This window comes from Ornithorhynchus anatinus, chromosome X1 (assembly GCF_004115215.2).
Source record: "Ornithorhynchus anatinus isolate Pmale09 chromosome X1, mOrnAna1.pri.v4, whole genome shotgun sequence".
Taxonomy (NCBI): domain Eukaryota; kingdom Metazoa; phylum Chordata; class Mammalia; order Monotremata; family Ornithorhynchidae; genus Ornithorhynchus; species Ornithorhynchus anatinus.
Window position 1 is genome coordinate 76,838,381 of NC_041749.1, and position 23,366 is coordinate 76,861,746.

Genomic DNA, 23,366 nt, shown 5'->3' on the forward strand with positions numbered 1-23,366 from the left:
CAAATCTAAGGACAACTACGGCTCTTCCGTTAATCAGTAACATTAAGTGCTCACAATGTACAAAGCATTGAACTGAATTTTGGGAAAAATACATGGACACAGATTCAGGCATGGTCCCTGTTCACAAGGGATTTTTTTAAAGTGGCATTTAAGTACGTACTATGTGCCACGCTCTGTGCGAAGTGCTGTGGTAGCTGCAAGATACTCAGGTTGGACACAGTTCTTGTCTCACAGCCAGCTCACACTATACATAGGGAGTAGGATTTAATCCCCATTTTGCAGATGAGGAAACTGAGGCCCAGAGAGGTTAAATGAATTGCCCAAGGTCACACAGCAGGCAAGTGGTAGAGCCGGGATTAGAACTCAGGTTCTCTGACTCCCAGGCCCGTGCTTTTCCCACTAGGCCACTTTGCTTTGATTGATTCAAAGTCTAAAGGGGCAGGAGCGGAGGAAAGATCTATTGTGAAAAAAACAAACAAGCTAAATCCAACAACACAAATAGTGCAACAGAGAAAATTAACAGTTGGTTACTGCTAGGCAGAAGAAGCCCTCCACTTCCTCAACTCTCCAGGTAGGATTGACCTTGGTCCAAACCACCACAGCCTTCCCATCATTCCACATATTACTCAAGTGCCTTCCATCAGCCCTCTGTTCCTTACTGTCAACTTACTGTGTAGCTATAGAGGACAGTGAGGTGTTTAGATGGTGGCCAATTAGTATGTTTATTAGGAGACAGGGAACCTAAAACAGTATAAGCAGGTCAGGAAGCAGTGTGAAAAGAAAGCTCTACGAAGGGAGCTATGGAAATGGTTCCATGAAAATAGAGCTGACTTCGTTCTAAGCGATCATCGTGTCAGTCTAATTTTCATATATAGACTGATTCTGAGGCAACTTGGCTTTCCTAGAGAACAGGAGGCAGGATGAGGGAAGAGGCAGGGAGTATCTCAAGATAGACAGGAGGGACTGGCCTCTTCCCAGGACGCTCCCCCATCCCAGGTCAATGAGATGTTACCCATCCTACCTTCCCCGTCTGCTGGCATCTCAGTCTTGCTTACACAAACTTTCTCTCCTTTGCTCAGGCTACAGCTGTCTGTAAAAATTTTCAAAACGAAATGTCTATTTCAGCAAAAATATTTAAGAGCTCTGAATTTTTCAGTGTATAGTTTCTTTTGTTTTCCCTCCCACCTGCTCTTCCAGGCCACCGGTTGGGAGGGGTAGGAACAGAGGGAAGGAAGAGGGGATCTGCTGGCCTGAGGAGAGGGGCGAGGGTGCTTGGCCTGGTGTGGGGAGAAGCAGACTGTACCCCCTCGGCTCTCCTGCTTGCAGCAAGTTCTGAGGAATCAGTTTCCTGCTGGGGAGTGGGGAAGGAATGGTCAAACTTCCTGGTCCCCATCCCTCAGGAGAAGGCTCCTCCTCAGGGGTAAGGGCAGCCGCATAATATGATGGTACCTCCTTGCGTTGTTGGAAACAACATCCCAGGCGGAGAAGAGGGGAAACTTCTCCCAGGGGAGAAGAGGAAGGAGAACTCTGCTTCTCTTGGACAGCAGCTCCTCTCAGATTTAATTTAAGCACATTTCTCTGGGGGAGAAAGAGAATTGCACTGCTGCCCCAGCCCTCCAGACCTCTCAACATAGCCCCTTAGCCTTCTGGGTGGCTGGCAACTACTAATTTTGCCAGTTGCCCCTTTTACCTGCCTGATCTGAGACGCTGGTTCCCTTTCTTTTCCACACTGGGAGTGTCTTCTGGGATTACAGGATCATTCTCACCCTATTTTTCTGGAAGCAGGAGAACCAGGAGGAAGCATTCTACCCCCACCACCCCCCAACTCCATTCTCCCTCCCCCGCCACCTAGAGCACTTGGTCCTCTTCCCAGTTCAGACCCTCCCCTGGAAGCTGGTTTGGGAACTGGGGATCAGACGCTGAAATTGAGTGTGTGTGGGGGCTGGGGACAGAGTCAGGGAATGAGCTGGGAGCAGGCCGGGTACATACAACTTGTCAAATCAAAAATCAAACTCCTCTGCCTAGTGTTACTTGAGTCTAAAATGTTGACCAAACACCTTTAATTTCAATCAATCAATCATTTTTTGAGCACTTATCATGTGCAGAGCACTTGGGAGAGTAGAGTATAACAGAGTTGGTAGATACATTCCCTGACCACCACGAGGAACTCAAATCAAGCACGTGCACACAGCCATCAGGCATCTGTGAAAATATGGATTTTTTTGCAGGCCAGCCGTTCACCTGGGAACATTTATTCATTTACTTACTAGGTCTGTGTGAATTCAAAAGTCAACCTGGTTGCAAAGAAAATGAGCTACTCATGATACCAAACATCATTTTCCCAGGATGCCTTGAGTACACTTATCCTAACTCCACTTGGAAAAATCACAAAACTTGAGGGAAAATCTGGTACTAACCTGATTCTTATCCGAGACATCTAACTAATGCACATTCTCCAGTCGAAAGCACTGGGCTGGAATTTTCTACGACCACCTTGTGAGGCTCTTTGTGTCATTCTGGCCGTTGCCAAGTTTCTGCAGGTCTCTGTCTTCCAGCCCTTGGAGGTATGATCATTCAACTCCATGTTTCAGGAATGATTTGGGCCCTTTTTTCATCTCCGCTCATCTTTTCTATTCCATTTGGCTCAAGGCAATTTTGTGGCCAAGAACTGCCCCATACCGCCTCATTTGATTAGAGAGGAACATTTGATTCATTTTGTTTTTTATTTTACAGCAAGCATGAGGCTGGTATTAATTACTTCACTGACAATCAGTGCCGGAGTGAGCAGTGCCAAGCACCCTGCTGTTGCAGGCATAGTCTTCACAGCTTTCTGGGAAAGACAATAGTGTGAGGTTGGGCATTTGGCCTTTCAGCCAAAGTTCAGGTGAAAAAAACAAACTCATCCTGATCCTTAGTACAATCTGGTTCAGCCATTTGTAATGGGTAGAGAAGGTGAAACAGTTCTGAAGGTTTGCGGCTTTGCTTGCAATGCAGCTCCCTCCTGAAACGAGGAAGACAGAAATGTTTTTGTGAGGTACAAAGAATCTGCAAGAATCTTAACTCCTGGCTTTTTCACTCTGATCCCCGACTCTGCTGAGAGTCTTTGTGGTTTCTGAAATCAAAGTCCAAACAGCAGTAATAAATAGCTTGGTATGAAATCCAGTACTGTGTGTGGTTGGTAGCTTGGTGGGAATATGTCATATCACTCCCTGTTCTTAAATAAACAGTTGGGTTCTGGCAATATGGATTAAGATCTTGATTGAAAATAGCTCTTACTAAATGAAATGACTGTATTTCATTTCATAAATTACTATTTTTTATGAGATATATTTACAGGCAGCCATAACATGCTTTAGTTTAGTGGGAAAGAAACATGATAGGAACATTTTTAGTGTTTTGCAATACGAATGTGGGTTCTGGGAGATTTTCTGCCAGGTATTAGCTGTTTTATTTGGTTTGGTTTTCTTAAACAAGAAACCACAAAAGAAGCCATCTTTACCTTGGACATTACCTATGTCAATATCCAGTAATGTCCTGTAGTTGCGCTTATTGTCATATGAAACTTTGCAGTTTAAATTTTGAGCTCCCCTTCCCAGCCCACCTTTCCATCTTGATCAGAGTTTTGCAGAGCACATTTTATTGTTCCATGCTGTGACAAAGATTACTTCCGTGCCTCCTTTTTTTCTATTATTTTTTTTTAAACCACCAAGTGGGAGATTTCCTTTAGCTGTGAAGTTTGCAGTGGCTGAACCAAATTTTACTAAATTTTGCTATGTTTTCCAGATGAAGATTCTGTGTGAGCTGACAATTTTCAGTGCAGTCCCACTTTCGGTTGCTGAGATGTAAGCAGCTGAAAATCACCAGATGCTTATTACACAGTGAACAATTATTGAAGTAAGCTAACTCCCCTGTGATTCCAAGGGTGACAACTTTCCATGTCCTAGAATGGTGCTTTTTACACTTAAAAGGTTACAAAAACAAAGATCTGCCTCCGAAGTCAGAAAATGCTTAAATGAAACCTCTTTTCTAAAACATAAAACCAGACTCTCCCAAACAACTGCTCCACCTCATTCGCTATCCAAGCTTTCTCCCCTTGACCCAGAGTAAACAGAAAGATAAACTAGTTAATCGCAAGCAGTGGGGAGAGATCATTTCACTGTCTCATTCCTTAACATCTTTGCATTGTTCTTCCAGCAGTACCTGGGAGCTGCCTGGTCCACTTAAATCTGAGGGTCCAAGTTTGGAAGATAGTTTAGCAGGCTGATGTATTGGACTTAATAAATCTTGTTCACGAGCTTAACCAGGGAAAGTTAAGACTTACAAACAATGGGGGGATAAAAATCATTTATAGAGCAGTAGTAAGACGATACAGCTTTCAAAAGCATAATGATTGTTTCCTGTTTCTTGTCTTTATTCTATATATTTGAGAAAGCAACACCAGAAAAGGAGTCCTGCAGGTCTGCAGATAAATACCCTAATGAGAAACACTTTGCCTTCTACTTACTCGCCTGTCTTTTAAAAAGGTCTTTACACACACACTTTCGGTCTGTGGTTTGACTTTGCTTTTTGATCAGATTCCACAATTTATTTGCTGAGGCTCGAGTTGCTTAAGGCGGTTCCTTTCTTAATTCTACCATTTGGTGTTTAGGGTCAGTTTTTGATGGTCTATTTCCACTGTTTTAAGGATTCACTGTTTGAGAAAACAGTGGAAGAAAATGGGAAGAAAATATGGTAATTTATTCTATACTGTGTGCTGTCCCTCTAATATTGAGGAAACAAGTTAAAGACCTTAGTGTAATTGGAGGATTAAAGTATTAATTTGATAAGCATTAATTGAGCCCCCAGTTGCTAAAATTGGGTTATCTTATTCTCAGAATGACAGCTGAATAAAAGTGGGTTCTGTAGTGTTTGAGCACATACTTTAGGTACATGTGGATTCCAGACTGCAGTATTTAAGTCATTCAATCAATCAGCATTTATTGAGTTTTTATTGTATGCAGAGCACTTTGCTAAGCACCTTGGAGAATACAGTATAACAGAGTTAGTAGACATGTTCCCTGTCCACAATGAGCTTACACTTTAGAGGGGAAGACTGACAGCTATGTAAATAAATTGTTATGGATATGTACCTAAGTGCTATGCGGCTGAGGAAGGGGTGAATAAAGAATACAAATCCTAGTTCAAGGGAAACACGGAAGGGAGTTGGAGAGGAGGAAATGAGTGCTTAGTCAGGGATAGCCGCTTGGAGGAGTTATGCCTTCAAATAAGGCTTGGAAGATGGGGTAGTGAACATCTGTCTGATATGAGAAGGAAGGGCCCTTTGGGCCAGAGACAGGAAGTTGGTGAGGGTTCAGAGGTGAGATAGACAAAATTGAGGTACAGTGAGTAGGTTGGCATTTGAGGGGTGAAGCCTGCAGACTGGGTTGTAGTAGGAAATCAGGGAGGTAAGGTAGGAATGGGCAAGGTGATTGAGTGCTTTAAAGCCAGTGGTAAGGAGTTTCTGTTTGATGTGGAGGTGGATGGGCAACCACTGGATGCTCTTGAAGAGTGAGGAAACATGGACCCAGTGGTTTTGTAGAAAAATGATCCGTGTAGCAGAGTGAAGTATGGAATGGAGTGGGGAGAGAGAGGAGGCAGGGAAGTCAGTAAGGAGGATGATGCAGCAATCAAGGAGGAGTAGGATAAATATGTGGATTAACGAGGTAGCAGTTTGGATGGAGTGGAAAGGACAGATGTCAGCGATGTGAAGGTTAAACCAACTGGATTTGGTGACTGAGTATGTGGGTTGAGTGAGAGAAATGAGTCAAGGATAACACCAAAGTTATGGGTTTGTGAGACAGGAAGGATGGTGGTACTGTCTACTGTCTACGGAGAAGCAGCGTGGCTCAGCGGAAAGAGCCCGGACTTGGGAGTCAGAGGTCATGGGTTCGAATCCCGGCTCTGCCACTTGTCAAGCTGTGTGACTGTGGGCAAGTCACTTCACTTCTCTGTGCCTCAGTTCCCTCATCTGGAAAATGGGGATGAAGACTGTGAGCCCCACGTGGGACATCCTGATTCCCCTGTGTCTACCCCAGCGCTTAGAACAGTGCTTGGCACATAGTAAGCACTTAACAAATACCAACATTATTATTATTATTATTACAGTGATGGGAAAGTCAAGGGGAGGATAGGGTTTGGGTGGGAATATGAAGAGTTCTGTTTTGGACAGATTTTAAAAAGTGAGACAAAATAGTGTGTATCCTGCTTATTTAAATTGATCAAAGGAAGGCTCAGTCTATCTTCCATTATTCATGGGGATAAGGGCAGGGAAAGCATGGTTGTTGGAAATCCATAGATAATCCACATAACTCAATTTAGTTAGTTTCAATTACTTCTTCCAGAGCTGCTGACAAAGAAGAAAATGGGCTGATATGGTTTTCATCTTTTTGCCATTCCCTTGCCCACCCTCTGGGGGAGCTGCTAACAGACCCTCCAATGGCCAAAATGTGGGGAGCTGGAGGGAGCAGGAGAAGCATTAGGGTCTGGCATAAACTGAAGCTGAAAAATGAGCCTCTGAATAATTAAGAGTCATTTGTATTAGCTATTACACATTAAAGAAGCATTAGCATTTTATTTGTTCATTGGTCCCAATGTTCCATATTTGATGCTTGGCTTGAGTTTTGGAGTGTGAGAAATTTCTCTGCCTGGAATATCTGCTGTTGGAGAAGTCAACTGGGGAATGAAAGAAAAGTTGACTTTGGCGTTTTAGGGACTATTTTTGCCTGGTATGTTTGTGCCATCTCCCATTGCCTTGATGGGAAGTGGGGTGCTGGTTGTATTTAGCCCTATTATTTTGCTACCCCTTAGGATGATGTTGCTCTTTTGAACTAATGCCACATACCACATTTCAGCAAAGGGAGGTCAGGTACAAAAATTGGCCGCATGTACGAGTGACCACATTTGAACATGTTGTCCTTTAGTGGCTGGCAGGGTTCGTGCTTTCAGGATTGGTGGCTTCAGTTGTGGGTTTTCATTTTATCTTATGGTATCTGTTAGGCGCTTACTTTCTGTCAAGCTCTGTTCTAAGCCCTGGGGTAGATACAAGTTCTTCAGATTGGGATCCAGTCCCGGTTCCACAAGGGCCTCACAATCAGAGTAGGAGAAACAGGTAAGGCATTTTACAGGTGAGAAAACCGAAGTCCAGAGAAATTAAGTGACATGCCCAAGGTCACATAGCAGGCAGTTGGCAGATCCTGGTCCTCTGACTCCCAGGCCCATGCTCTTTCCACTAGAACATGCTACTTAAAAGGACTGTTCTGTCTCTGTGAGGTATTCTCACCATATTCACCTTTGCCTTCATTATTCTCTAGGGCAAGTGTGACTTCCTTAGGAGGCAGATCAAAGCCAGATGAAAGGAGGAACAGTTAAGACAATCAGAACTTTATATATTAGGGAAAGAACACCAGGATGACAATATAGTAATAGCTTCTATCTTCCCCAGGACTTAATACAGTGCCTGGCACATAGTAAGTGCTTAACAAATTCCATTTTTTTTTTAAAAAAAAGCAAGGCTTTGTTATTGGGCATGCTGGGGGAACAGAAGATCAATCAATCAATTGTATTTATTGAGCACTTGCTGTGTGCAGAGCACTGAACTAAGCATTTGGGAAGGTACAATATATCAATATAACAGGCACATCCCCTGACCACGATGAGCTTACAGTCTGAGGATGGTTTTCATTGAGCACTTGGGGGAGTACAATAGAGCAGAATGTGCAGACACATTCCCTGCCAATAGCAAGCGTACACGCTAGAGGGGAAGATGCCAGTTTGTGCAAAATGCCAGGTATCTAACAGGGCTGACCAGTGAGGAGTTTTGTGTAATCACATCATGAGTTTGAAAAATGTTCCTCTGGAAATTCCTGGAAGGTCACTGTGAGGGGTGGGAGAAGACTCTTTGCTAATCACATGAGAAGAGGGTAACCATGCTAGTACTGTTTGCTTCCAGAAGAGCAAGCCCAGCCAGGACTCTGAACAGACTGAGCTGAAGTGATTTGCTGATAGATAGAGAGTTTATTAAAATGCCTCAAGGGAGAGGCATACCAGGGGTAATTCAAATATTGTAAATTCTTTCTCAACAAGGAGTCAGCCAAGACTGCCCTTGTTTGGGGAATAGCCAGAGTGCTGGTTAGTAGAGCTTTCCTGTCAGTAAAACAATTTACTCTATGATTTGTTTTGGAGCATCAGATCAGTTAGCATTACTGGTACTACAAGTTTCAGTTAGTACTGTTACTTTTGATATTTTGGATTTAAATGGGAACCTATAGTAGAAAAGGCTCAGTTTCCCCATAGCCATGTTAGAACCCATCAAGGTGGCACAACTCATTTTCCAGATCGCACCTGAACTAAGGTTCCCAATTTTCTTTCCTCCTAACAAGCTTTTGGGGCATCTGACAGTTTTACCCAACCCCTTTCAGTATTTAGAGGCAAGAGCATTCCCTCTTTGTTCACATCCCAGTACCGAGCTCTGGAAGCAGTGAAGAGGAGAATTCCTGGCTCTACAGCATGCCTGGTACCTTGATAAAGCTCTGGAGGCACCAGCAATGTCAGTCAGTGGTATTTATTGAGTGATTACCATGTTCAGAGCACTGTGCTTGGTAGTATACAATACAACATGATCCCTGCTCTCAAGGAACTGACAGCCTGCAGGAGGAGAGAGACATTAAAAGAAATTACAGTTCTGGTAGCAGCAGAGTATAAGGATATGCACATTGCTATGGGGGTGGAGTGAGTATCTAAGTGCTTAAGGGGTACATGGCCAAGTGCATCAGTGATTCAGAAGGGAGAGAGAATAGGATGGGGAGTATTTTGTTCCCCTCACCCCTACCCCTGGATGCCAAAAACTGGACATTTAACTTTGTGGTGATCTGCAGGGAGCAAAGAGCAGCAGAAGGCGCCGGCACAGCTGTGTTGTTTGTCTATGGGTTCAGTGGGTTATTTGTATTTCTAGTGCTGTGTTCCTGAACTGGGTGGCATTGTTTGAGAAGCTGTTGTTTTTTTGTGTTGCCTTCCAATTAGACATTTGAAATGATTCAGAGTCCACTATAAGTGGAAGGAATGATCTAAATTCTCCAGAAAACATTTGTTGATTTGGTTCCAGATATTCAGGATGAAAATGTCTGTCACTCCCTTTAACCTTTTCAATAGTTGTTTTCTCTAGGTGAATTCTCAGAAGAGCAGATGGTCTTGGCAGTAGGAGTGCACATTACCAAATAATGATGGAGATAGAGGTGGACGTCAAAGGGTTTATTTTGTGTGTGCGCTCTCTCTCAAGAAAAAATGCAGGCCCTTTACCCTCTAGGCGTTATCTCTGTGAGGTCTCAGCTTACTCTCCTGCAGAGAGAGTCTCATCTGGCTGCCTGCCTCATCCACCAGCTTGGGTGGTGTGATGTCATGAAAGGCAGGCAGATTAATCATGAAACTAAAGCATTTGAGGTTTCTGAATTTCCAGCTTGTTTCATCTCAAACTTGGATCTGCCTTGCAGCGCTCAGTCCTTGATTTCGTAATTGGTAGCAATTGATTTCGTGTATGGTGTACCGGCATTGTAATGAGGACATTAATCAAAACACCAGGCCTCCTCTGGCCAGCCTTGGAGACAGTGGGCTATTTATTCTGCTGGGTTGCTTTGGCAATTAGCTGAAAGTGCATTATCTTTTCCTGTGTTCCCCTCAGCCAGCCACCTGCCTCCCCCAGCACGCAGGAAGCCATTCAGGGAATGTTGTCTATGGCAAACCTCCAGTCCTCAGACTCCTGCCTGCAGACTTCATGGAGTGCCAGCCAAGCAAAGAACAACTCCATCTCAGCCCAGAATTCCAAGAAGAATGGAGGTGGCAGTAACAAAAATGCGGGCAAGCGGCTCATGAAGAAAAGCACAAAAAACAGCATTGACATCGAAGACTACGATGAGGACCAAGATCACCTGGATGCCTGCTTTAAAGACTCGGATTATGGTGAGTGTCGAGAACCTAGAGCCCTTGGCCTAGTTTCCTGGGCATGGGGGAATGTCAAGCACAGACTGATGTGCTTTGTGACAGGGCTGGGGAGGGGATGACTCTATCTGAGTGCAGTCTGGTCAGAAGCACAGTGTGGGTTTGTCCTTCCCTAAAACCTTCAGTTTCCCAAGACCCCGAGTCATCCCTTCAGCCACCTGTAGCACTTAAGAACTCATTTACACCCTCCTTCATGCATATATGTCTGCTCAATTTATAAATGTAGTAAATAGTTTTATGATTGTCTCGCACATTAGAGTGTAAGCTCCTTGTGGGCAGGGAACATGTCACTTCATTATTCTGTACTTCCCAAGGCCCTAGTAAAGTGCAGGGCTCCAAAGTAAGCGTTCAGTAAATATTGCTACTATTACTACTGCTACTCCAACCCAAGCAGGAAAAAAATGACCTGGACACCAAGCCATGGTCCCCCCACTTATATTTGGTACAGAGAAATATACTGACCTGCAGAGTGGAAAATTCAGAAGGTCACTACTTCTCTCTTCATTAATCATTAGCGGTTAGCACAGATCTTGGGAGAAGCCCACTGGGATCACCTCCTCCTCAGCATAGGGTTATTAGCAGAAGTCAGTACAGTATTGTATTGAAGAGATTGCAGAATATTCTGCAAGACCTTGACTAGTGCCATCAGAATTTTCACAGGTAGTTAAAGCCAAACAAAAGTTCCTGATGTTTAATTAGTAAGACCTAGTTGACAGTTCAGCCAACGGGCGGGCGTTTCAGAGGCTTTGCTTTGCCAGTCTGTGAAGCGCTGTGCCATAGAAGGCAGGGAGGGGAAAAGAGACATGGTGGGAGGAGGAGGGTCCACTCCAGGGAGCAGAACTGCCTCATTCTCTGGGTCCTCATTTCCCTGAGTGCCTTGCTGTACTCTGACTCCCCCAAAAGCCTCTTTTCCTTGGGCATTTGCCCAAGATGAGGCCTCTACTACTGAGAGGACATTATGCTGTTTTCTTTGAGATGTAAGCCAAGCACAGTTCTCGAGACCTGGACCAGGGTGCCAGAGGTTGGTGTGCATAAAAGTTGAGTCGGAGGAGTTAAGATTCACTAAAGCTTCAAGATGACAATAAGTATCTTCACTGCTTTCCTTTCCTTCTCTCCCCTCCCTCTCCCCTGAACAATTTCTTCTCGTTTCACCTCTAAGTTTAACAAGTTGTTCATTTTTAGAATCTGTTTGGAATGCAATATTTTTGAATGTCATCTAATAGTGTTCTGAGTCTGCAGCTTTCTGCCAGAAGGGTTTAGGTGCCTCTGTGTTGTGGAGAAGAGTTATTGGAGCAGCATTACTATATTTTGGGAGGAGTTTCTGAATAGTCAAAAGGCTATTCAGTCCTTTAGCCTTTACTGGTGATTTTATATCTGAGGATGAAAGTGTCACCCTCTCCATTTTATTGATGGAACTGATCAAAATGATCCAGAGCCCAGCCTGGAAAAAGCAAAATCAAACAAAAATACTCTGTAACTGCTGGTTCCCCACCTGATGTATTCTCTTCAGGACCATACTCATTCAGCCTGACAGACCATGTTCTCCTATTAGACATAATTAGACCAGGTAAAACAACCGAGAGGAAAGGGAAAAGTAGTCCAGGATGGCAGTACATTGGTCTTGGGAAACATATACATTCCTGGGCAATGAAATGAAAATGTAACTCCAAAATTATGGCTGCCAGCTACAACAGCTTAAAATACACATTATTTCTGTCTTGAATTAATATCTGGTTTCACTATTTGGTATACAGAAATATATTGAAGTGCAAATTGGAATATTCTGAAGATTAATGAAAGCAAGACTTATTTCCATTTACAAAATGTTGTGTCCCCCAAAGATTTTATGTTGGTTGAGAGTTTGCAATTACAGCACCTGTAGGCATATCAGTCAAGCTAAATTATATTAGAAATCTTGTGAAAGTATAATTCATAGACACGATCTGCAGATGACACTGTGAAAATGGATAGGGATATGTTTTAAACACTGGAATTCATGTTAATTATGTATTTATGCTACTGCTTAATGCGTTTCCTTTCTTGTACGCAGTCTTGGTTTACAAAGACTGGATTTATTCTGCATCTGGTCAGCAGATTTTTGGTTCAGTGGCTGAATTATGCAGTTACTTTAAGGCTATATATTGGTTTAGCAAACAGAAACTGAAAGCAAAATGAAATGCACATTTTTAGAACCATATCAGGTAGACTCAATATAGGGACGATTGAACAAACTCAAACAATATGTGGCCGTTTACCTCAGGCGGCTCTGAACTGTTTGGTGGGGGGGGGAGCAGCTATGTGGGAAAGGGCCTCTTACCGCTAACAGCAAAGAAAATCATTTTCAGAGAGCCTGTAAACAGCAACCAGCTCTTCCCTCCTTCTCTCGCCTCCTATCTCCTTGTCCAGGGATCCATTTACTGAGGGAAAATCAGATGGATGTGTTTTTATAGAGGGAATGGGTTCTAACAAGGGGCCCAGATGGGGTTACCTCATATTGGATCTGTCTGGAAGAAGAATGCTATATTTTAGCTCCCTGAAAGACTTATGTATAGGTAGAATAACAACAACTGTGTTATATGTTAAGCACTAACTCCGTGCCAAGCACCGTACTAAGTACCAAAGTGGATACAAAGTTGTTCGGATCGGACACAGTCCCCTCCCCAGATGGGGCTCACAGTCCAAGTAGGAGGGAGAACAGACATTGAATCCCCATTTTACTAATGAGGAAACTGAGGCACGGAGATGCCAAGCAATAATGTTGGTATTTGTTAAGCACTTACTATGTGCCGAGCACTGTTCTAAGCGCTGGGGTAGACACAGGGGAATCAGGTTGTCCCACGTGGGGCTCACAGTCTTAATCCCCATTTTACAGATGAGGGAACTGAGGCACAGAGAAGTTAAGTGACTTGCCCACAGTGACACAGCTGACAAGTGGCAGAGCTGGGATTCGAACTCATGACTCTGACTCCAAAGCCTGTGCTCTTTCCACTGAGCCACGCTGCTTCTCTGCTTTGTGACTTACCCAAAGTCACCTAGCAGGCAAGTGGTGGAGCCAGGATTAGAACCCAGGTCCCCTGACTCCCAGGACTATGCTCTCTCTACTAGGCCACGCCGCTACTACAGAAGTGGAACTGGTGGAGAACAACTGCTCCAACTAGGAAGAGAAGGCTGAAAGATGCCTTTACAGTAGATTGATTCCAAGTCACTTGGACCATGATAGTCACCCAAGAGTTCTGAAGGAACCTGAATGGGAAATTGTAACACTCTAGGCAAGAGTGTGTAACTTATTTTTATAAAAAATCACTGTACCTGAAGACTGTTGGGTTGCATATATACCTGCCATATATAAAAAGAGGCCAATAGGAATTCTAAACCTATAAGTTCACTCTATACTTGGAAAAGTAGATGTGCTAAGTGACCATTTAGTAGAATGTGACCTGTTGGGAGAAAGACAAGATGATTTCTGTAAGGGAAAATCATGCCTTGCCTCAAGCTCTTGGAATTCTTTTGAAGGGGTCAAAAAACATTTATAAAAGGGACTTGGGAGACATAATATATTCATATTTTCAGAAGACCTTTGACAGGAGCTTGAAAATAACAAGTAATCAGAATTGGAAGAAAAGTTCTGTCATGAATAGCAAACTTGCTTAAAGAGAGGAACAAAGGTCGTTTATAAATAAACACTCTTCAGAATGGAGATGTGTAACTAGGGGACTCCCTAGGAATCTCTTAGGACTGGATTTGTTTAACATCATCAAAGAGGATCCAGATGAGGCAGTGTCACAATATAATGTCCAAGTTTGCAGATGGCACTAAGCTCTCCCAAGTGGTGACTGTAGACTGTAGACTGTAAGCCCGTTGTGGGCAGGGATTGTCGCTCTTTATTGCTTTATTATACTTTCCAAATGCTTAGTATAGTGATCTGTACACAGTAAGCGCTCAGTAAATACAATTGAATGAATGAGTGAATGAAATGTCATGAGGATGGGGATAAGCTTCAGGAAGGACCTGCTGAAAAATGGCAGATGAGCTTCAGTGTGAGCAAGTGTAAGGTAATGAACCTGGGGGAAAAATATTTCGAACTACATGATGGTGGGCCCAGAGCTCTCAGTCATGACTTAGGGAAGAGATCCTGTAGTCGTCACTGATTATTTTTAAAACTCATCCATCTAATGTATGGCAGTAGTCAAATGGCCAGTTGAATTTTGGGCATTATTTGGAAAGGGAGAAAAAACAAAATTCAAGCCCCAGTTTTGTCAGTAAATGAAATCATGGTTCACCTGCACCTGGAATACATTGTGCAGTTCTGGTTGCAGTTTCTTAGGAAGGATATAATTGAGCTGGAGAAGGTGCAGAAAAGGGCAGCCAAGATAATCAGGGAAATGGAGAAGCTTCTTTATGAAGCTTTTGTCTGTCAGGGATGGCATAGACTGAGAGAGGATGGGTTGGAGGAGTACAAAATCTTGAAGAGTGTGGGCAGGGTGAATTTGAGATGATTCACTGTTGGGACAGAATCCCACAACAGCACAACTAGGGAGCACCCACTGAAGCTTGATGGTGGTACGTTCAAAAAAGATACATGCAGGTGATAAGCATATGGAATTGGTTACCAGAGGAAGTCGTGCCAGCAGAAAATTTCAGCAAATCTGACAGAGAGATGTGGATAAATTCAGGGGGCATGTGCTTCATACTGAGTTACTAGAGGGAAAGTTAGGAATGCTAGATGGTGCATCCCTAAACATTAGGTGCACTGACAAGGACAGCAACCATCAGACAGGCCTTCCAAATTTCTTGTTACCACTATCAGAGGCAGATTATTGGGCTGTATGGACTAATGGCATTGCATATGTTATAAAATATACCGGGATTGCAAAGTGAGAGATTTTCCACTGGGGATGGGAGTTGGAGTACTTGTTCCCATGTGGTTTGGTACTCGATGGATTTGTGTGTTGAGTTTGATTTGTGTGGCATTTTCAAGGCACTCTACTGATTGATTGGCCAGTAACCTCAGTTGACGTGGTTGGCCAGAGAATCAAGTTACAATGTGAAACCCAGGAATAATGTGGTGGTGCTTATTATTAGCCTCACAGCCATCCAGACTAGCCCAAATAGAACAGCTGCCATCTTCATTAGCCCCACAGAAGCCATTGTTCAATGGGACCCACGAATTTCCTTCCCAAGCTTCCTGAGAATTCCCTGCCTTGCTAGAGAACTATGCTTTTAGAGCTTCCTGTACCTCATGGTGGGTAGGGATCTTTCACTTTCCAGGATTGAATATCTGGCTTCTTGGGTCACGGAATCCTGGCTCCCATCCTATCAAGATGAGACATGATGTTTGGGGAGTAGTACAGTTCTGATTCTAGACTGTGAGCCAATTGTGGGGTAGGGATGGTCTCTATTTGTTGCCAAATTGTACTTTCCAAGCGCTTAGTACAATGCTGTGCACACAGTAAGCACTCAATAAATACGATTGCATGAATGAATGAATGAATCTCTAAACTTCCTGGCTAATTTTGTCTCCAGATAGATTTTCATTCTGAAATCAGCAACCTACCTTGGTTTTGGGCTTGGTTTCTCATTGGATAGGTTTATTAAAATGGAGGTTTTCAGCATGTTTCCAAAGTTAAAGAACCATCAGCAAGGTTCCTTGACTTTAATAAAGTTGTGTGAACTTGATTATCCATATTACATTATCTCTTCTTGCTGCTATTACTAACAATGGTGTGAGGTTTTTTTATAGTGATGTGTTTTATTTGTTGCTCCTCACAATGGCACTCAGAGGTAGATGGTATTGCTTTTTCCACTTTACAAAGGTCCAGAGTGCACAGTGAGTTAGTCACCAAGTGAGGAACAGAATCATAGCTCCTGGTTTCCAATCTATGACAAAGGCAGGAAGCCAAGCATCCTTCTATAAGAGTAAAGGTGGCACCCAGTTTTCCTGTAGCTGCTTCTTTCAATGACTGAGGTGGTGTTGTCTTTTCCTGTGTTTAGTTTACCCCTCCCTCGAATCAGATGAAGATAATCCGGTATTCAAATCACGATCGAAGAAAAGAAAAAGTTCAGATGATGCCCCCTATAGCCCAACAGGTAACTTTTGATGTTTGGACTCGACAGATATTCTCTAAGAGTTCTCCAAAATGGAAGTCCTCTGGTAGCCCTGTTTTGCCCCTGACACGACTCCTTAGAATTCCCACTGTGGGCAGAAATGAACCATTTTGTTGTGACCATAATTGAAGTTTACCTCCAGAATGGCCCACAGAATGGGGCACATTGGTGAATATGGTATCATCCTCCATGTCTGTCATAGTGCCATTTTGAAATGTAGTGCCATCATAGAATGTTCACATTTTACATGGATCATAAAGCATGTTTGCTTTGGAAACAGTAGACCAGGACTAGTAGATACTAAGTGAAATTTGCTGGCTCTCTCCTCAGGATAGAGACTGGGAGAAGGGAAAATGACTCCAAGGCTAGTAGCATGAACTGTTGGGTCTGTGCACAGAGTGCTTTAATAATAATAATGATGGTATTTGTTAAGCACTTACTATGTGCAAAACACTGTTTTAGAATAAAGCCATTGAGTTTGAGTAGTTGTAATAATAATAATAATAATTATAGTATTTGTTAAGCACTTATATTGTGCCAGGCACTGTACTAAGCGCTAGGGTGGATACAAGCAAATTGCAGTGGACACAGTCCCCGTCCTGCACAGGGCTCACAGTCTTAATCCCCATTTTACAGATGAGGTAACTGAGGCACAGAGAAGTGAAGTGACTTACCCAAGGCCATGCAGCATACAAATGCAGAGCTGGGATTAGAACCCATGACTTTCTGACTCCCAGGACCGTGCTCTATCCACTACACCGTGCTGCAATGACTTGACAATGACCAGACCCGTTGTCATAGAACCTTGCCTTTTCACTCAGGAGGGCTCTGTTTTACTGACAAATAAGATTGGGAGGGGCTGGGGACTCTTCCTCCTTGAAATACACTCCAGCCTACTGAGAGCAAGTCTATGAATTCATGCCTCTCACTTTTTACTAGTTGGATCCAGTGAAGAACTTGATTCTTCGATCCCTTTCTCTCAGCTCCTTCTCCAACCATGCTCTCACTGAGGCTTGAGGGTCCTGCCTGGCCTTTGTGAGAGAAATTGGGGTCTGAGGAGTAAGAGGCTTTTTAGCAGATGGAGAAGGAAGTGCAAACAGGCTGAGGGGAAAGTCTGTTAGCATGTGTAACAAGTTGATAGGCTGCACCAAAAAGACTAGCAGAATTTGCCACCCAGCTGTAAGGCTAATCATTTATTTCATATTTAGCAAGGGTTGGACCATCGGTACCTCGGCAAGACAGGCCAGTGCGAGAGGGGACAAGAGTGGCCTCCATTGAAACTGGGTTGGCAGCAGCAGCAGCCAAGTTATCCCAACAGGTAAGATGCCTTCGATCTCATACATGTCCTCTGTGGGATCACCCAGAAGAATAGTAACAGAGATAGGTTTTCAACACACAAGATTTAGCTTTTTCTGGCTTTTCATTCCATGTATATTCTGTCGTATGCTGAGCAGCTTTAGTTACAGTTGATTGCCAGGATCGACAGAGGGAAGAAATGCAGGAGATCCAGTAGCTGAAGGTGTGCGACCACATGGTTAAAGTTTATGAGTCTACTTTACAAGGCTTTTGAGCATTTTTTTGACAAGTGGTATTCCAGACTCTAAACATCACTTGGTAAATGGGGAAAGTCAAAATTTTTGAGATGTTTCCCATTTCTCAAATTTAACCTGGTAGGAAATGGCGAACAGACAACTTCTCAGAATCAAGAATTAAGCTGAAAGCATGTTCTAAAGACACTCTTGAGGAGTGAATCACATTTAAAATGCAGCAGTTCCATTTTAGAACAAGATGATATTGCACAATGGTTCCTGGGTCCATATCAGGAGAGTAGTTTGAAGAAGCTAGGCAGACCCATCAATGCTTTCTAAAAAATAAAAACCCTGAAATTTTAATTAATGGTAATATATGACTAGATGGCCAGGAAGTGACTACAGCAATATGGATTTTTTATTAAAATGTACCTCACATAATTAGTGTACCATGAAACAGTGGAGTTGATCACAGGTTAAATTGGACACTCCTGGCTCCTGAGGTATGAGTTTGGTTCCCTTTGCCCATCTCTACTTGAGAAAAGACAAGTGTTAAGAACTATATGCACCCATTTATGTCAGTAAATATTAGTTTTGTTTACAAAAGTCTCCACCTTTTATTCTTTACCTAAAGAATGGATGATTACTTAGAAATTAGTTGGCTTCTGTAGAACCTGGCTTTTAAAATGAAAGAGCTGAGAAATTCCATGTTTTTCCCCCATAATCAAACATAAAGACTGCTAGATCACAGGGGCAACATAAGGTCCATAACTCTGTGTTAGCAATGGTGTGCACAAAACCTCCAGGGGCCATCAAAGAAGGCAGGTTTATTGCCTTCCTTAACTGCTCTTCGGCTGGGCAGTGGAAAGCAATCCCTTTAGCTTGGCTTGGAGAAAAGGTGTCTGTCTGTGCTAGCCCCATTCCCTGTTTATCAGCCCAATCAGGCTGGGCAATAATGTGATTCCAACATGCTATAACTGCAGCGTTAATAAGCCATGGCGACTGGTTCTTCCAGAAGGGTGATGGAAGATGATGTGCTTTATTCAAAGGAGGAACAAAAGGGAAGGAAGAAGAAGACTGCCAAAAAGAAGCTGGCTCCCAACAACACCAATAAAGTCTCCCAGGAAAGCAGCTCCCCAGAGCCCAAGCTAGAGTCCCATCCCAGCAGCCTAACTGATCATGAGTACACTGCAGGAGCAAGCACATTTGGAGTTGCCCAGGTCAATCGAGGCTCTCAGCCTATGGCCCCTGGAGTTTTCCTCACACAGAGGAGGCCGTCCTCGTCATCCCAGAACAATGCAGCTGCCAAAGGTACAGTGAGTTCACGTACTGCTGAAACTCGGTTTTGTAATACGATGGAGCATGTACAGGACTTGAGTGCTCAGAACTCTCCTGCAACAGGTGGTTTATTGGTGAAAAGGTTACATTCCTCCACCCTTTCTCCCTTCCCTCCATCTGCCTCTCCCCGATCCCTTTTCTCCACCTCTGAAAAAGTGCTGAACAGCTTCTGATCCTGAGTTGGGAAAAGGCCATTGGGGTTATCTCCTGAGTGGGGAAGGAGGAGGGTGGAAAGCAGACCCCTGAGGATGTGTCCTTAATACGCAGAGCCCTATGGAGGGTAAAGAATCAACACCAGTTCCTGTCTAAAGGACTTTGAAAGGGAGATATTTGATTGGTTTTTCAGGGAGATCGCATCCTATCAGTACTTATACTCTCTTCTACCTTTGCCTCGGCTCTCTTTCCTCTAAGCACTTGACTCAAGAATTAAGTAGTATTCGTCAACTGGCTATATATTAAAAAAAACACATCATATGAATAAAAGACCAATACCTTGCCCAAAATAGTTAGCATATTTATCTCCATCACATTTGATGGCTCTCTGAAAATACATAAAATTGTAGAGGAATCCTTTTTTCCTTTTCCTTAATTAGCAGTTTGCAGTTTCATTAGCAGCATTTTGGGTCCCCTTTGTAGCAAATAGTGGCACTCAAAACAGGCTGTTTTCAACAATTATTTCTTCAGTTCCTTTGATAGTACAGTTATAGGCCACTTTTCACCTGACAACTCTGTCAAGTAACACTTTTGGAATTAAAGAGGAGAAAAAAGGCTAAGGAGAAATTGAAAAGAACTGCCACTACCTTGAGTAGTGGTTTAGTTCGAGCTTTTCTGTCTTAGACATGTTGCATTTCCAGGACAATGCTATTGAATGCAATGGAAATATGTGAGAGAGGTGCATTTTTACACAAGGAATCCAATGCTTACCTGGAAAGCTGAAGTCAGGTCACTAGCAATGAACATGTTTATATAAGTTTTACCCTTTCTAAAATACATTTTGTTGGAAAAATATCATACGATTTACAACAGGAAGATGATCACAGCTCCAAATATGTGAAGAAACAGTGATCTACTCGTTGACACTATCCACTGGGGAATGGAAGTTCTTAAGAAAGCCCTTATTTCATTAGTGCTCTAATTCAGGTGCTTGAGTAATAACAGTTAATTTTACCAAAGAGAATCGAAGTGAGGAATGGGACTGCCTGAATAAAGGGCATTAGCATGAGTGATGCTAACAGTAGCAATTGGATTTATTAGCCCTAAAGATCCAGGAGTTGTCATTAGGAATTCAGGAAAATATATGTGCCTGCTGATTTGCCTGTGCCCTCTTCTCAACCAGCCCTGAATGATATTCAGTCCGATAAACAGGGCTTCATGTGAGAGAGGGACAGTTCTTTCAGTCAGTCAACCAGTCAATGATATTTATTGAGCACTTACAGTCTGCATGTAGAACACTGTATTAAATGTTTGGGAAAATACAGTAGCGCAGGTAGATCTGATCCCTGCTCTCAAGGAGTTTACAACCTAGCAGGGGTTACAGACATTAAAATGAATTGTAGGTAGGGGGAGCAATTCAGTATAAGGATAATTACTTAAGTGCTTAGGGGGTAGGACTAAGTGCATAGGTGACAGATTGGGGAGGGAAAATAGGATGGGGAGATGAGGGGTTAGTGAGAGAAGGATTCCTGGGGGAGATGAGATTTTGGTAGAGCTTTGAAGATGGAAAGAATAGTGGTGTACGAGCTGTGAAGGGGGAGTGAGTTCCAGATAGGAGGGAGAGCATAAGCAAGGGATCGATGGTGAGAAAGATGAGAGCCAAGGCACAGCTTGAAGGCCAAAGGAACAGGAAAGAGGTACACACAGGCCCTGCCTCAGTGGACCTAGTGGAATGATTCTTCTCAGCAGGTCAGAGAAGGAGCTGAATGTAAAAGTGGATGGGAGTGTAATGTCCTGTGCTTAAGGTGTTCAGGGAGAGGTGTTGGAGCATTGGGAACATATTTCCATCTCTCCTGAGTTTGCCCTCAGTGAACTGGCTTTCAGTTTCAAGGTACAAGGAGTGGGGATAAGCGGAAATTCCTCTACTTATCCTGCTTGAGTGCTCTGTCCCACATCTTGCAATGTACCTCTCAGCGGGAGGAAAGCTGAGTTTTGTTAAGGAAATATGCTCCTTCTGATGATTATTGGAGAGGAGAGTTTGTGGTTCATTATGCCTTTTTTGTGGAGATTTTAAACCCTCTTGGTCCCAAGCCTCCTACACATGCCCAGGCTGAAACCCAGCACAGATTCAGCACTGAATATGTCTAATGAAAAGTTGAAAGTATCAGAGAAGAAGAAGAAAGAAATTCAAACCCTTCCCTTCATGGCTTCCGATGAAGTTCCAGGCCAGGTCAGGCTTCTTGGAATTTAGAAGAAAGATACTATTGGTCCATGATGTTGATGATGGTGAGGAGGGAAGGAGAGGTGGAGAAAGCTAGTTTTGAGGTACATAAAGAAAATTAATAACCTTGTAAATAGCCTCTCACCAGGGCAAGTTAAAGATTGGTATCTCTACCTTCTCCCCACCACCCCAACCCCAACACACACACATACACACACACACATACACACTCTCACACTAGCACACTAATGAATGGGAAAGATGCTGATAACGGTTAGCATAAACTCTCTCCCCACAGTGTCCTGCCTGGAGCATGCTGCTGCCTGGGCGGTCTGTATTATTAAAAAAAAAAAGTCAGAGAAAAGGGCATATGAACCTAGAAGAGAGGGGAGTTGGGTGAAAGTGATTCTGGGGAATTGCCTTGTTGGGCCCCCTTCATTTATAGGTTTCCCCACACAATTTAGGGACTACTCGGTTAGAACTGACAGCCAAGCAGCCCGTTATTGGGCAGGGATTGTCTCTATCTGTTGCTGAATTGTACATTCCAAGCACTTAGTACAGTGCTCTGTACATAGTAAGTGCTCAATAAATACTATTGAATGAATCCACTCCCTGAAGAGAAGTACCACTTTTCCCAGACAAATAGAAAAGCATGTTGATTTTATTCATTTTGTTCCCAATAGACTTCCTGTAGGGATTGGTGGGGTGGGAGGCTGGAGGGGTTGGGGGGAAATGGTGAGCTGTACTTACTAGAAAAACTGGGTTACATTTAATTTAACTGGTGTTTCACTGATGGATTAGGGCTCATCATGTTGTCATAGCACATCCCACTAGATGGTAACACAATAAATAATGAGCATTGCTGTGCTTAAAACAATACTACCCAGCTCCCAGTTACACATGGAAAAGTAAAGTCACCGGGGATTTGGCTGCTCTACTGCTCAGGGGCTGTTTGATGTGTCTCAAGCTAATTGACTTCTTCATCAGAAGGTAAACAGTGCCAGTCAGGGCGTGCAGCTGAGATGTTAGTTACACTTCAGTTGACTCAAGAAACCACAGTAAAGATGCTCATGCCTTGGACAGAGAAGCCCAGGCAGCATAAACAAACACCACCTGCAATTTTATCCATGAATACATTTCAACTGTAACCTTTTACAAGCCCGCCTACACAGCTAGCAAAGAGGGGCCTGTGATTATATTCATGACATTTAGAATGCTTTGGAAGCAGACTCTTGTCTTGTTTCTGTTTCAAATTAGCTTTTCAGGGCCAGAGTAAGCTACTGTAAAACAGCAGGGTGTCCCTAATCTTAGAAGTTAGGGTAGTGCAATTTGGATATCCAGATCTAACAAGCACTAAGAAGCCTCTTCTGTCAACAGAGAAAACAACAAACACACTTGGCTATGCAGTGATACGATACTTAAGTGTTGTTCTCTACTACATTAGGACAGACACTCATCCTCATTAGACCCATTCCTCTGACAAATCCTTGCTCTCTGGGTATGAATTAATGTGAGAAAGAAATTGCAGTTGTGGAGTTCAGTACTGGTTTTGGTGTAGGAAGCACAATTCAGACAAGGCATTTTGGGGAAAGTCCCTTCCATCTGAAGTTGTACAAAATAAGACGGGAGTAAGTCCCAGCCAAAGTTACATCTTAGACATGGAGGAGAGGCTTTGAAGTCACACCAGCACTATTCGTCTTCCCTTGTTGTGGGCCTAGGCGCCTTGTGAGGAAAGAGCCACTTGTTCAGTGCCAGTTTTGGAGCAGCTGATGAAAGACGTCCCTGTTGTAGGAGAAAAATGACAACTGTGTCCTCTTCTCACCAATGACTCTCCTCCTCCCCTCAACTCCCCACAGAGCAAGTGTAATTTAGAACTTCCCTAACCAGCTGTGCATATTGCCAAGTTTTGTGATGCACCAGCACAGTCAGGAGCATCCTCCATAAATAAATGCATGAAAATTCTCTCATGGATCAGCCTCTCCTGATGTTTG

General features: G+C 43.3%; 1 protein-coding gene across 1 annotated transcript in view; it reads left to right on the forward strand.

Annotated features, from left to right (window-relative positions):
- Positions 1-23,366, forward strand: part of PHF2 (PHD finger protein 2) — a 187,723-nt gene that overhangs the window by 160,103 nt on the left and 4,254 nt on the right. Inside the window, exons 18-21 of the mRNA XM_029051015.2 lie at positions 9,713-9,990; positions 16,021-16,116; positions 17,343-17,452; positions 18,713-18,974. Coding sequence (XP_028906848.1) covers positions 9,713-9,990; positions 16,021-16,116; positions 17,343-17,452; positions 18,713-18,974 — 746 coding nt within the window. The remainder of the gene's footprint in view (positions 1-9,712; positions 9,991-16,020; positions 16,117-17,342; positions 17,453-18,712; positions 18,975-23,366) is intronic.